General features: G+C 53.1%; 2 protein-coding genes across 2 annotated transcripts; both read right to left on the bottom strand.

Annotated features, from left to right (window-relative positions):
- Positions 1-116: 116 nt before the first annotated feature.
- LOC136367707 (protocadherin gamma-B5-like) lies at positions 117-2706 on the bottom strand. Its single transcript, XM_066329511.1, has 2 exons — positions 231-2706; positions 117-152 (listed from the first exon to the last, which is right to left on the bottom strand). Exons 1-2 carry the CDS (start codon positions 2697-2699, stop codon positions 117-119), a joined length of 2505 nt encoding a protein of 834 aa, XP_066185608.1. The 5' UTR covers positions 2700-2706.
- Positions 2707-2778: 72 nt separating this feature from the next.
- Positions 2779-14805, bottom strand: LOC136367708 (protocadherin gamma-A2-like). Its single transcript, XM_066329512.1, has 2 exons — positions 11797-14805; positions 2779-3228 (listed from the first exon to the last, which is right to left on the bottom strand). Exons 1-2 carry the CDS (start codon positions 14803-14805, stop codon positions 2779-2781), a joined length of 3459 nt encoding a protein of 1152 aa, XP_066185609.1.
- Positions 14806-15402: the final 597 nt, after the last annotated feature.

A 15402-nucleotide genomic window follows, 5' to 3' on the forward strand; every position in this document is an offset into this window, starting at 1 on the left:
ACTCACAAAAACACGACTCCAGGAAACATGGAGAAACAAAGAGAAACGGAAGAAGAGCTACAGTCAAAGCCTGTCAGCTGAAGCGACTACTGAGAAAAAGGGAAAATATTCCGCGGCTACGTGGAGACACTGATGACGAGTCCCCACTGACACTACGCACAGAATACCCGGATACAAAGGACGATATTTGGGAGAGTTTGAAAAACAGAAGAAGTACACGCTTTACAGACCTGAGGTGCACCACTGTCGGCAATCGGCTCTCCCTCAACGGCGCCGCTGCTCGAGATCTGCTTCTCGCAGGAATCCCCGGCCAGAAGCTCCTCCGCCGACAGGACGGGCACCGGCGGCGGCGGCGGCCAAGCGGCCTCGGGCACGGCGCGGGCCGGCGCGGCCACGCACAGGTTGTAGGAGTAGGGCAAGGTGCCCTCGCAGAAGTCGGCCGGGAAGGCGGCGCCGGCCACCGAGAAGCGCTGCGCGCCCAGGCAGCGCAGCACGGCGGGCGGCCCGGCCCGGCGCAGCCGCGCCAGCACGGCCAGCGCCACGCTCAGCACCAAGAGCGCCGACAGCAGCGCCAGCGCCAGCACCAGGTAGAACTGCAGCTCGGCCGCCGGCGCCTCGGCGCCCGCCGCCCGCTCGCTCAGCTCCGGCAGCGCCTCCTGCAAGCTCTCGGCCAGCACCACGTGCAGCGTGGCCGTGGCCGACAGCGCCGGCTGCCCGTGGTCCTTCACCACGGCCACCACACGCTGCTTGGCCGCGTCCCGCTCGGACACGGCGCGCGCCGTGCGCACCTCGCCGCTGTGCCGCCCCACGCGGAACAGCGCCGGCTCCGACGCCTGCACCAGCTCGTACGACAGCCACGCGTTGCGCCCCGCGTCCGCGTCCACCGCCACCACCTTGGCCACCAGGTAGCCGGCCTCGGCCGAACGCGGCACCACCTCGAAAGGAGGCGCCGCCGCTCCCGCCGCCTCTCCCGGCGCCACGGCGGCCCCCGCGCCCGCCGCCGGCCACAGCACCCGCGGCGCGTTGTCGTTGCGGTCCAGCACGAAGACGCGCACCGTGGCCGTGGAGCTGCGCGCCGGCGCGCCGCCGTCCTGCGCCCGCACCGCCACCGCGAACTCGCGGCACTGCTCGTAGTCCAAGGAGCGCTGCGCGTACAGCGCGCCGCTCCGCGCCTCCACCGACACCAGCGGCGCCGCGCCCGCCGCGCCCGCGCTGCCGCCCGCCAGCCAGTAGCTCACGCGCCCGTTGGCGCCCGCGTCCGCGTCCCGCGCCTGCACGCGCAGCACCAGCGCGCCCGCCGCGTTGTTCTCCGCCACGTACGCGCTGTACGCCGCCTCCTCGAACACCGGCGCGTTGTCGTTCACGTCCGACACCTCCAGCACCAGCTCCGCGCTGCTCCGCAGCGCCGGCCTGCCCCGGTCCCGGGCCACCACCGTCACGCGGTGCTCGGCCGCCTGCTCGCGGTCCAGCGCGCTCGCCGTCACCACCTTGTACGAGCCGCCCGGCGACGCCACGATCGACAGCGCCGCCTCTCCCGACAGCTCGCACGACACCTGGCCGTTCTCCCCTGAATCTCGATCGTTCACTTTCAAGAGGGCCACCACAGTGCCGACTGGGGCGTCCTCGGGCACGGGGTTAGACAGGGACAGAATGGTGATGTCGGGCGCGTTGTCGTTCACGTCCAGCACCTCCACCACCACCTTGCACTGTGCCATCAGACCGCCACCGTCCCTCGCCTCCACCAGTAATGTGTAGCCACTCGTGTCCTCGAAGTCCAAAGCCTCTTTGAGCGTGATCATTCCACTCTCTGTGGCCATCATGAACTTCTGAAGAACCTTAGCCGGCATTTTCCCGAAGCCGTAAGTGATGCGAGCATTGTTACCGGTGTCGGCGTCGGAGGCGGAGATGTTTAACACTGTCGACCCCGGGGCCGCGTCCTCGCGCAATCTCACACGGTAACGGTCCTGGCTGAACACGGGAGGGTTGTCATTGGCGTCTGTCACATTGACCCGAATCTTGACAGTTCCGGATCGAGCTGGATCCCCGGCATCCACTGCCGTCAGCCCCAGATCAAAGAAACTCTGCTTCTCCCTATCCAACGCTCTCTCCAAAAGTAATTCGGGTTGATTAGTTCCGTCAGGACTCTCCTTAATGACCAGAGAGAAAGATGGGTTGCTGGTGAGCTGATAAGTCAGCAGCGAGTTGCTTCCCACGTCAGCGTCTTGGGCCACCTCCAGCGGAAAATGAGCCCCGGGAGGAGTCCATTCACCTATATCAAGTTCCAGAGCAGCATTACTGAAGGTCGGGGAGTTGTCATTCACGTCCTCGATTGCCACCTCTACATGGAAAACGTTCAGCGGGTTTTGCACCAAAGCCTCGAAGCTGACGGAGCAGGTCGCGGACTCGCCGCACATCTCCTCCCGGTCCAGCCGCTCGTTCACGTACAGGTTCCCGTTCTCCTCATTCACAGTGAAGTATTGCTTCTCCTCGCTCAGCCGCAGCTTGCGCGCCGGCAGCTCGTCCGCGCTGAGCCCCAGGTCCCGCGCCAGCGGCCCCACGAGCGAGCCTCTGCCCAGCTCCTCGGGGATGGCGTAGCGGACCCGCTCGGCCGCCGCCCGCCACCACACGCACAGCAGCACCGCGCCCAGCAGCGCTCGCCCGCCGCCCGGCCCGCGCCTCTGCCGCCGCCTCAGCGCCATTCTCTGTGGCCACAGCTCGCCGCCGCGCTCCTGCCGGACTCCTGCCGCCGCCCGGCCTCCCTTCCAGCCGCTCTCGCTCTCACCGCAGCGCACGGGCCGCCGCAGCGCAGCCAGCCCGCTCGGGCCGCCTCGGACGCCGCCGCTCCCCGCCAAGCGCCGCCTCTCGCCGCCTCTCGCCGCCTCTCGCCGCCTCTCGCCGCTGCTGCTTCTGCTGGCGGGGCCGCTGCCGCTGCGGCCGGCGCCGGGCGAGCGAGCAGCCTGCGGGGGCAGGACGCTGCGGCGGCCGCGGCTCCAGCGCCGCTCGGCGGCGGCCAACAGCGACACCCGGAGGCGCCGCCACGCCACTGCAGCCGCCGGATGGCCGCGCTCGAGGGGGCCCGGCTTTGGGCGGGGCTCGGGGCTGCGCCGCCGGCGGGGTCTCTCCTCCGCTGCCCACACAGACAGCAGCAGCTCCCGCTGAATTCCACCCCAAGGCGGCTCTATGTGAGATGTGCTGAGCGGTGCTTTTAGTACATTCTTTCGAGTCACACTGAACAATCAGAAGCAAAAATTCATGATAGTTGAGTAAAGAACGGAATACAGCTGCTCTTGATAAAATCACGCCTCAACAACAGCAGCAATAAACGATTATATAGGGAGGACTTCAAGAGATTTTCCGAAATTTATGACATCACTTTAATTCTCCTTTTATTATCCAAGAGAAATTAATTTCAGATATCGATCACCCTAAAGCAATGTAAGCAACCCCTAAACCAAGATAGCAGAATAACATTTACTCCTTTGTTTCTGACTCATTAAAGTTGTTTCATCTGCATCTCCACATCTGAGCGCCCGATAATAGAAAGGTCATAGCAACGCTGAGGCATTCATATAGGTAAAAAATATTTTCAGTTTCCAACTTAAATTTTCTTTAAAGGTCATTTATTCCACATCTCTTTCATAGGCAGAAACACTTCCTGCTAGACTTCAATGCTGGAAGCATATCCAAAACTTCTCTCGGCAATATGATCAATTTTCTCACAACCCACACTAAAAAGCTTTCTTCTAATGAAAACATTCCTTCTTTTGGTTAAAAACACTTGTCCACTGCCCTATGATCACAGGCCCTGATAAAAAGAGCTCTGTCCATATTTCCTATAGGCCTATTCATGAATTTAAAAAGAAAAAAAAACAGCACCCATAATTGATAAGTCTACATGGAGGTATAATTTCGCCATGCTTGAAGACCTAAACTTCTTCAGTCCTTCTGCAAAGCAGAGACGTTCCAACCCTAAGATCACTGTCATAATACTTATGGGGATATTAGCATGTCCATTTGGGATCTTGGCTCAAGATCTGCATGCAGTCTATGGTCTCACAAAAGAAACTTAAGATGGGGGGAAGGACTTCCTTCGACTGGGCACAGAACTTGTTATGCAGAGCAGGACACAATTTGAGCAGCAGGTGCCCATTGGAGGCTCATGTCCCATCTTATCACCCACCAATCACCCAAAGTACTTCTCTGTTAAGCTCTTCCCTATCCCCTACTCTCTGTTCAAACGGGGGATTGCCCTAACCCAGGGCCAGCACCTTGCACTTTGCCCTGTTCCACTTCACGATGGTTGCACGCGGACACTTCTCCAGCCCATCCCTCGCTGGCATCTCTGCCCTCTCGGCCATCAACTCAAATTGGTGTCAGCCGCAAATGTCCTGAAGCTGCATCCATCCCATTGTCCATGGAGGTACTAAACAGTCCTGGTCCCAGGAAGGAGCCTGGAGGGACAGCACAAGTTTCTGCTTTCCACCTGGACATTGGGCCACGGCCTGTAACTCTTTGGGGGTGACAATCCAGCCTGTTCCTCAGCCATTTAACAGCCTCCAGATGATTGCCCAGCACGTTCCTCTGGGTGATGACGTGGAGGACACTGCACAGGTTCTCACTTTATCCCCTGGTCTGTTCATGGACACCTTGGCTGGGCTGGGTGGCCGCTCTGCACTGTGACAACTGCAGCAGAGATGTTCCTGCATTTTTACACTACAGACAGAGTGTTCCTGGGTGAGAACACGTGTGATTATGAAACCCTTCCTCTTTACAGCTGTAAACATCACAGGTGTGTGTGGGAACTGCACCTGCATTGGGACAGTTGGGACAGAGGAGACTTTCTGTTATGATTCTGCCTGATCTCCGCCTAGATCAGGATGAAAATACGGGGAATGTAGAGTCGAGTTTGGTCTTGGTTGTTTATTACCTTATTTACTAACAGTATTTACAGCATGAGCTCCAGCATGCCAGCTAGAGAAACGAGGCAAAATGCAGGGCCTCCAACTTTCACCAAGGCTATTTAAGAGATGGTTACCCAGTACCAAAACAACAACTGTATCTTTTAGGTTTTTGACCCAATAATGACCATTTGATGTTCACAATGCAGATATCTTTCACCTATCTAGAAAAGCTACCCAGATCCGTAAAGACGCAAGAAGGTGAAGAAGAACTCAGATAATGCCCTGAATCCTCAATTTTGCCCCATACACATTGCTATATACCAAACCTAAGTTTTCCCCATGTGAGATCACACAACAGCAATTGAACTACACACCCACAGCCCCTGTGCTATCACACAATCTCAGAAGCCTCTTCCAAGGCCTCAAGTCAAATGTGGTGCCTGCCCAAGGGTCTGCACTCCTCAGCTCAGAAAGCCTGAAAATTTCAGCCTCCAGGGTTCCAACAACCTTTCACATAAGATCAGACACGCTGAGGTTGAGCTCATGACAACAAGCAGGGCAACAGTTACACACATACAGAAATCAACAGATGCAATAACATTTTGTAGGTCTCGCTCTACAGAAGCAGCTCAAATCACCTTCTAGTCCATCAGGCACAGCCTTGTGTTATCTATGACATATGACAAGAGAGGGAATGACCGACTTCTTCTCTACCCTCACACAGAAAACTCCCCTCACTTCAATTTCTCCTATGCCATGGAGCTGGAAGGGTTTCATTTGTGCCCATCTCCTCACTGGAGATAAATCTCTAATTTACCATGGGATGATAATGCACTGCAGCCACACCCAGAAGGGAGGTACATTGGTCTGCTCACCACCATGATGAGAAAGAAATTAAGGATTCTGAAGCACACAAATGATAAACAACCATACTGAAAGATTAGCAGTCATCCAACGGAGAACGGCTCATCAAACCATTGCCTTGGAGGGAATCTCCTTACTGTCTTTATCACGTGCTCTTTTCCACACAGATGCAACGTCTACTAAAATCATATTTACATCTCTTTCTCCCAACACTAACAGAACACAAAGTCACGCTCGTATCTGCTGCCTTCCAATCCCACTGGAACAAGAGGCAAGAGACATGAGCACACCATCCACTGCTAAAAAATAATCGGTTGTTGATAGCGGTAAGTATACCCACATATACTTTACATCAAGGAAAACAAAATGAAAAAAAACAAACCAAACTCCCAGTAAATCACAAGACATGCATCAGATAGTGAAAGGAAGCATTAGAAGACAACAAACTGTCAGCAATGCTCAGTCTAGTCTTCTAGGCCTTGATTTCAGGCCTGAAAATTCATGCCTCAGAGCACCTAGAAGTCACTGAGGTCTCAGGCTCCAACTGTGGCCCTAAACACTTACACTGGACAGCAGGGGAGGGGGATTCATTGTAACAATTAGTGTTCCCCTCAGCAATTTTTTTTGCAGTGTGACCTGCTCACCTTGCACAGTTATGAAAACATCATTTTAAACAGCTGCTCATTGGCCTCTTTCTCATGTTGAATCTTCTGACAAATGACAACACATTCTCTTACTGCTTCTGCTTCCTATTCTTCCTGTCTCCCACACAAACAATTTTTTCATAAGTGGCTGGATCAAGGATTTGCTGAAAAACAATAGTCACTGTTTTAAATCTAAAAGTACTGGCCAAAATTGTGAAAATGACCTACAACCTAATCTGGAAACAAAGGCCTGAAGGAAAGGGTAATTACAACTCTGAAGAAACTCACAATATCACAATGCTGCATAATGATAGAGATGGATAATGGAGGTTTCTCACAGGATTAATTGCCTGTTTCAGCACAGAATTATAGTTTTATATGAACAGTTACTGTGGAAAATGTCACTGTTGAGGACTGTCATTGTCTTTTACGTCAGAGAAACCAGGATCAGAACAGAAATGGCTTTGGCACCAATCATGAAATCAAACCAGTTCTCAGCCAAACTCACACAGATTCACCGACTTTCCTGACACAGAACTGAGCTCTCACCCTCCTCACCCTGGGTCACAGACTTTAGTTACAACATCAACACACGCCAAAATTTAGGTTGTATCTTGGCCACAGAGAAAACAACAACTTCTGAAAACCTATATTTATGAAGTTTTATTTCTTTAATGAAATATTCAGGGTCAGGCTGGGTGGGGCTCAGAGCTACCTGATCTGGTGGAAGATGTCCCTGCCCACGGCAGAAGAGTTGGAATAGCATGATTCTTAAGGTCCTTTTCAACACAAACCACTCCATTAGTCTGTTTCATTCATTCTGTGGCTACATGTACAGCTTCAAAGTATGAAATTTCCTACTGGATAATTGTATGTTTTGGAGTTTGCAGGACTGCCAGACACAATGAGGATCAGCTTTACTCCTTGACAAGAAAACAAGCAAACTGACAACCCACGCAACCCAACCCAAACAAATTATCAAAAAAACTTAATCAACCCAGCCAAGAATGGCAAAACACCTGTGTTGGGGAAGATGAATCACGGAAACCTTATAAATATAATTGCTTAGCAAAAGATTCTGAAAATATGAAACCTATAATCTAAATAGAAATGAAAGCTTACTTTGAGTTGTAGGATATTTAGTCTTAGTTACTATATAACCTGAAAACAATACCCTGGCGAGCTGAAGGAGAATCCTTTTTGATTGAACAATACCTTTCTGCTGGCTGAGGGATCCAAAGGTCAATGTAGCAAAACAGAAGTCTAAAGAGTAGTTTTTAGAGTTTGAAGTATAACACAGTGTGGTAATACAGTAGTTCTTATAGGCTGTATGTAGATTCTAAAGGATTTTGTGTCTTCTATTGGTTGCTCACTATAAATTAGAATATTCATCACAAAAGGAGATATAATGTCTTGTAACAAGGACCTTGCTCTTTTAACTCTTAATTCTTAGCTCTTAATTCTCTTAACTCTCCTAACTCTTACCTCTTCTACCTCTCCTTCCCGTTACTCTTAACTCTTACCTCTTATCTCTTAGCTATTAACTCTTGCTCTTACCTCTCCTCCAAACTCCTCTCTTACCCTTCCTCTTCCCCCTACTCTCGCTCTCTCCTGCTCTCTTCCCCCTGCCACCTTGCTCTCTCTCTCTCTTCTCTCTCAGCTCTCACCCTGCTGTTCTTTCACCCTCTCTCTTTGGGACTTCCCTTCAGCCGAGGCTGGTGGCTGAAGGCAAGGCCCTTTTACCCACGACCCATGCAATTAAACCACATGTTCTGGAATATACAGGTTGGCAGAATTCCTTGTCCCAGCCGTCCGCGGATTCACCTACACAACACCAGAGTATCAATCCTGACCTCACGTTTCAGATTATGTCAACTCTAGTATATACACAAGACAGGAAACTCGAATGGAACTAATGCACAGGAGGCCTCACACAGGAGCTCACTGCACAGACCCCAGACAGTCATTTCCTCAGAGAGTAAGATTGAAGAAGCTCTTGGAACCACAGCTGTGGGCCTCATCTACTAAGACAAAGAGAACTGGACACAATTCATTCATTCATTCTGAACTATATCACAGTGGATTCCAGCATTGGCCCTATCTCTGGATACATTAGTTGAAGAAAATTTGTGTGCACAGCTGCTCAGATAGCAGGCATCACAACTAAGATTACTCTGATCCTCCCAAATATTTGAACAAGTAAAAAATATTGTATAGGCCATAAATTGTTCCCAGCTCTGTCACAGATCCAGCCATCCAAGTACCAGCTCAAAGGCAACATCACCGTTTTACACTCTCTAAGTCATCTGAGTGCAAATCACGCAATATAAAATCATAAGATTGCTCCTGACTCGTGTTCACAAGGCCAGCAAGAGCCCTGGGGATCAACAAAACACATGTCATGTCTCCACCAGTGCCTCCTCACACACCACACCCCCAACACTCCCCCCTAACCATTCCCAGCTCACATGGTTATCACAGATCTTCAGAATTTAGAGAGACTCCACCAAAAGGAAAGGTGCTCAGACAGTCTCTCATCACCATGGATAATATTTGACTTCTCACCCCAGCCATGGGACAAGAAAAAGATTTCTTACATTTTAAGGAAACAGGTCGACGGAAATTTCTCTCTTCACCTACAAACATGAGAGAACCATCTTCAGATCATCAGAACAGAGAGACAGAAAATCAACACCTGCAGAGCTGAAGAGCTCACAACACTCTTCTGTGTCATATAACTCACAGCAGATGATTCATCAACTTGGTTTATAGGCCCCAAACACATAGCTTGCTCTTCGCATATGGCATCTTTCACACGTACAATATTAAGCTTTTAAGTGACACAATTATGATGGCCTTCAAACACTTAGTAACAGCCTCCCAAGGTTCTCCATGCAGCTGGAACTCATCTAGACAATGACATTGGGAAGAAAAAGTTCACATTGCTTAATACTAAGAGATAGGAACTGGACAGGGAATGGAGGAAATCATTCCCTTGAGTCCTTCAGCAAACATTCATGCACAGCTCACAGGACTCAAATTTCCAACCCCTCCCATCATCCATGGTGTTCTCTCACCCATGTATCCTAAAACCATGAGACAGTGCAGGGCCAGATCCCCAGACCACTTTTCTTCATGACATCAAATGGCATCACTGCACTACAGAATCTCCAGTTGGCTGCTCACTGAAGTTCTGTGAAGACACTTCATAGGTCTGAAAGGAAAAGCCCAGCAGTCTTCCAAGGTCGACTGTCAGTTAATATCTCCACAGGAGGAATTATGTCCACCTTACGTGTCCCAATCACCTTGAATCTCTCCCTTCCCACCCACACAATTCTCTTGCCATGCTAAATTTTCTATAGACAAGACTCAACCAGCTCTATATGACACAGCTCGACGTTCAAAAACAAGAAAAAACCAAAGCAGTTCTGCCATTTCATCCTGCATTTCCTCCTCCACACGCAGACAACCACAGACTTTTCTAAGAGTCACAACCTCAAGAGGATCCTTTATATTAAGGACAGGCAGACAGATATCATCAAGGACAACTTTTTGCCGGACCCAATCCTCTGTCGAGGACAAAGATCAAAGCACGGATGACACAAAGACTTTTCCTGCTGGCTGCCACTCTGCACCATGGGAAACGAAAAAAGTGGAGAAGAACCTGCAGAGAAGTTCCATGCAAAGCCATCAGCACTTTGTTCAAGACACATTCAACCCATTCAAGCACAGGTGGTGTTGGGAAGACACATGAGCCTGCTAAAACACTTGTATTTCTTAATAAAGCAGTAAATCTGTTCAGAAGATCTCATACTAACAGGAACACGGGTTCTAGCACAGCACAGGTGACAGAGGGGAAGAATACCTGGAACCTGAAAATTAACCAAACATCTGACCTAACAAACAGGTCAGTCAGACAATTCTAACAGATGTCATCTTCCACACACTCTCAGAGACAAAGGCCCACCTTTAGCTCATTAGATCAATCAAGACAGCAAATTAACACATGCACAATGGGAGGGATCATCCCATACAGTTCTAGATTATGGCACTCAGAGGACCTACATAATTCCAGAATTTATTAGTGACTAAGCGAAGTGTTTGATCTTCCCAAATCTTCCATTATGGTATTTGCTAAAAGTACATGTTTAAACTGTTAGTTAAGGGTGGATGAAAAGATGTAAACTCATAGGGAGAACCTCCCAGGGCTCCCGGTACAGGTGGAGTAAGATGTCATCCAGCTAAATATTTTGGTATTATGAAATTCACATTGCGTGAGCCTACAACTGGGAATTGGTCAGGGAAAAGGACAAACGTATTTCTGGTGTCTTTAAAGAGACCTTGACAGCTCCTAGGGCTCTTATCTCCTGCCCTTCTTAACTTGCATAAGGTCCTCTGACCCTCATAAATTGCAAGAACATGGAATAAAACTCCCAGATGCACAGAAAAAAAAGACCCAGAAACAAAACCCCTCCTGTAAGGCAATGTACATGTACCAGGAAGTGGAGGTGCCTCCTCCTAGTGAAGCAAGTACTGAAGCAAGTTTCAATACCTTCATATTTCAGCAGTAGGTCCTCAGGCAGGGTATCTAGTTGGTAAAACGTCAGCAGAACATTCACACGGGAGCTCACACCACAATAACTTTTTCCCAGTGTAACTACTTGGGACAGGAAAAAAGGGGAAATGCACACATCCATTACTGTGAGCCTCACATAACAACTAAGACAAACTGAACTTCTACATCATCTTTACATAATTTCAGTTATTTCTAATCACGCCAAGAGCAAGAGGTTTTAGTTGCTCTATCTTTGTGAGACACCATGAGAGAAAAGTGGCACACGCAACTTCTCTTCATTGAGAAAAAGGATCACCACATGAATGCATACAAAAATATATCTTTGCTCATCATGGTTCTTCAAAGAAATTTAAAATGTCCTGACCGGGATAAGAAAGATGCACATCTGATAAAACCCAGTCATCAGAGTAGCACCTCAGAGACACCACCATCCTACTTCAGCATGTTGTGCAGCTCGAAAAATACACTACGCTCAAACCTTGACAGTCACTGTGTGCTGATGCTCAGCAACTGCCATTCACACGAAAAAGGCTGAGAACAACGTGCAGATAAGTTCTCTGCAAAGCCATCAGCACTTTGTTCAAGCACATCTAACCCATTCAAATACATGTCATGATGGGAAGATACACGAGACATCCAAAAACTAGTATTTCTGAAAAACGTGATCTATCCTTTGAGAAGATCGCATACTAAGAGGAGCATGGATCCTACCCAGCACAGGTGACATGCGGGAAGAATACCCGGAACCTGAGAAATACCGAAACCACTGCCCTGAAGAACAGCCTGCCAGGGGCAGCCTTCTCCCGCCTACCTTCTTTACCTTGTTTTTAATCAGAGTCGAGTAGGCAAGCCAAAGAACACGGTAGAGAAAGGGCAAACGAACATCAGGGGAAAGCGTGGCGGAGAAATTCTGGACAGAGAAACTCACCGAGGGAGCGGAGGGATCCGCGGGGAGGGCGGCGGCCACATCCTCCTCCCCGAGCAGCGGCGCGGGCTCGTCGGGCAGCGGCCGGGCCGGGAGGGTGTCGCAGCAGCTGGCGGCCGAGAAGCGCAGCTGGCTCTTGCGCGAGTCGGCCGTGAGCGACACGTCGTGCGAGTAGGACTGCAGGAAGGCGCGCACGCCGTCGATGCCCACGAAGTGCGAGACGGGCACGCCGCGCAAGGCGCCGCTGTCGGGCGGCAGCAGGTGCCGGCGGCGCCAGCGGCGCAGGCGCAGCGCCAGCAGCAGCAGCAGGAAGGCCACGAAGAGGCACGACACGGCGGCCACGGCCAGCACCAGCCAGCGCGTCAGGCTGCCGGCCGCCTCGCCCGGCGCCGCCGCCTCGGCCGCGCTGCCCAGCTCGGCCAGCAGCTCGGCCACGCTCTCGGCCAGCACCACGCTCAGCGTGGCCGTGGCCGACAGCGCCGGCCGCCCGTGGTCCTTCACCACCACCACCAGGCTGTGGCGCGCCGCGTCGCGGGCCAGCGGGAAGCGCGCCGTGCGCACCTCGCCGCTGTGCAGCCCCACGCGGAACAGCCCCGGCTCCGTGGCCTTGGCCAGCTCGTAGGACAGCCACGCGTTCTGCCCCGCGTCCGCGTCCACCGCCACCACCTTGGCCACCAGCGCGCCGGGCTCCGACCAGCGCGGCGCCAGCTCCACGCCCGACCACGCGCCGCCCGAGCCCGCCGCGGGAGCCGCCGGCGGGTACAGCACCTGCGGCGCGTTGTCGTTCTCGTCCACGATCTGCAGCCGCACCGACACGTTGCTGCTCAGCGCCGGCGCGCCGCCGTCCTCCGCACGCACCCACAGCTGCAGCTCGCGCACCTGCTCGTAGTCCAAGGAGCGCAGCGCGTACAGCGCGCCCGTCTCCGCCTGCACCGACACGTACGACGACAGCGGCGCGCCCCGCACCCGCCCCTCCGACAGCCGGTAGCGCACGCGCGCGTTCTGCCCCCAGTCCGCGTCCGTGGCGCGCACCGTCAGCACCAGCGCGCCCGCCGCGTTGTTCTCCGCCAGCCGCGCGCTGTAGCGCTCCTCCGCGAACACCGGCGCGTTGTCGTTCACGTCCAGCACCCGCAGCGCCAGCACCGCGCTGCTCTGCAGCGCCGGCGACCCGCCGTCGGCCGCCCGCACCGTCACGTTGTACTCCGGCACCTGCTCTCGGTCCAGTTCTCTCGCCGTCACCACACGGTAGTAGTTCTCAAATGTTTTCTCCAGTCGGAATGGTACGCTCCCGTCGAGTGAGCACCGAACCTCGCCGTTAGCCCCGGAGTCCTTGTCCCTTACGTGCAGCAGGGCCACGACAGTTCCCGACGGGGCATCTTCAGAGATCTCGCTCAGTGCCGACCGCACCGAAATCTCTGGCACATTGTCGTTGACATCTGTCACAGTGACTACGACTTTTGTAGTGTCAAAAAGACCTGCCCCGTCGTGTGCCTGCACTTCAAGTTCGTAAGCGTCGCCTTCCTCGAAGTCCAGGCTCTGTAGCAGGGTGATCGCTCCCGTCTCACCATCCAGTTGGAAAATCTGGGAGCCTTTCTCTGTCATTTTCTCAATCGAGTATTTCACCTGCCCGTACAAGCCCTCGTCGGCGTCCGTGGCCGTGACCGTGACGAGGACGGAGCCCACGGGCACGTCCTCGGCCACACGCACCGTGTACTCCGCCTGCCTGAACACCGGCGCGTTGTCGTTCGCGTCCAGCACCGTCACTCGGATCCGAGCCGTGCCCGTCCGGGCCGGATCGCCGCCGTCACTCGCCCTCAGCACCAGCTCGTGAAACGCCGCCTCCTCCCGGTCCAGCGCCTTGGCCAGCACCAGCTCGGGACGCTGATCGCCGCCGGGGCCCGCCTGCACGGCCAGCGAGAAGTGCTCGTCGCCGCTCAGCTCGTAGCTCTGCAAGGAATTCCGGCCCGAGTCCGGGTCGTGAGCGTCTGGAAGGGGAAACCGCGACCCCGGGGCTGTCGTCTCGCTAAATCTCAGTTCTTTTTCTGCCTGTCGAAAGCTGGGAGCGTTGTCGTTAATGTCTGTGATCTCCACTTCGATTGCGTAAACCTGCATCTGTCCATCCACTATCAGCTCACAGCGTAGCACGCATTTCTCCACCAGCCGGCAAAGCTGCTCTCTGTCGATCCTCTCCGCCGTCACTAAATGTCCCGTCTTCCCGTGCACAGCGAAATACTGCGTCCTACCTTCCGAGACAATTTGAAAGCCGCGATCTCGTAGCGCCGTGAGCTGCAGCCCCAGGTCCTTGGCCACGTCGCCCACGAACGAGCCCTTGGGCATCTCCTCGGGCACCGAGTAGTGCAGCTGCCCCCACGCCGCCTCCCACGCCGCCAGCAGGACGGCCCAGAGCAGAGCTCGCTGCCGCCGGCCCCAGCGCCTCCTCGCCGCGCACATCTCCGCCGCGCCACCGCCGGCACCGCAAACACCGCCGCTCCGACTCCCGCTGCCGCTCAATGCTCTCAGCTCCTGCGCCCTGCGCTGCCGCCGGGCCCCGGCTGCAGAATGGAGTGGCACCGCGGGGACGATCGCGGGCCGCACGGTCGGACGGAGAGCGAGCAGCCGAGCGAGCCGATCCGCAGCGGGCGGGGCTGCCGGTAGCGCTCCGAGCTTCCTCTCGCTCCTCTCGGTCAACAGCGGCGCCCGCAGCCTCCTCCCGGCACTGCAGGCACCGAGCGCTGCCCGCCGCTGCCCGCCCGGCCCCGCTGCACACACGGGACAGGCGCCGCCGAGACGTCGCTTTTCGCCCGGCGCCGATCTCCTGCCTCCGCATTTCTCCAGCCCATCTCTGCCTTCATCCTCCAGGGCATCACGGTCGGGAGGAAGGCAGAGGCATTCCATGGGCGCGGTTCTTTAACGGCACGGGAAAATAATACCTTACTAATGAAATTGTATATAAATCAAAACACATCTTCATATTTTACCCTATAGCTCATTATTACTTTATTCGTTTTTGTTCATAAGCATCTTCAACAACAGGCTGTCAGACAGAAAACTGGAGGATACCGCACCCGAAAAACCAGAGCTATCAGGTTCATTCACAAGCCGGACTGGAGTAATTACATACATCTTGATGTCAGGGAGCTAACTGTTGCAGGACTAAATTACAGATAAAAAATAAAGATGCTGCTAGAACTTTCAAAGGAAAATTTGAAACTTCAAATGTTTGATATTAATTCCTAAGATAAACCAAATGTTTCCTTAGTTTATACGCACTTGTTTTTGATCAGATCATTTGAGGTTTTCTTTTTTCTGAAGTTAGAATAATGTGTAAAGCATTGAAGCTCATTAGTAAACTATTCATCTAAGTCCTTCTTTATGACGTTGGAACGATATGTTTTCATTGAAAGAATTATAGAAACATAAAATAAAAGTGTAACTTGAACCCGTGCTGATCACGAATCGCAAATGGCACTGAGTAAGGTGCCCAAACCGTCG

The sequence above is a fragment of the Sylvia atricapilla genome, chromosome 14 (genome assembly GCF_009819655.1).
Source record: "Sylvia atricapilla isolate bSylAtr1 chromosome 14, bSylAtr1.pri, whole genome shotgun sequence".
Classification (NCBI taxonomy): Eukaryota; Metazoa; Chordata; class Aves; order Passeriformes; family Sylviidae; genus Sylvia; species Sylvia atricapilla.

What these genes read in the sequence shown, in the direction of transcription:
- LOC136367707 (XM_066329511.1), bottom strand. Translation starts at nt 2,699, where the DNA reads ATGGCGCTGAGGCGGCGGCAGAGGCGCGGGCCGGGCGGCGGGCGAGCG. An exon ending in CCGACAGTGGTGCACCTCAG is followed by an intron (nt 153 to 230) that starts GTCTGTAAAGCG and finishes TTCTGTGCGTAG; the next exon opens with TGTCAGTGGGGACTCGTCAT.
- LOC136367708 (XM_066329512.1), bottom strand. Translation starts at nt 14,805, where the DNA reads ATGGAATGCCTCTGCCTTCCTCCCGACCGTGATGCCCTGGAGGATGAA. An exon ending in TTAAAAACAAGGTAAAGAAG is followed by an intron (nt 3,229 to 11,796) that starts GTAGGCGGGAGA and finishes CTGATTGTTCAG; the next exon opens with TGTGACTCGAAAGAATGTAC.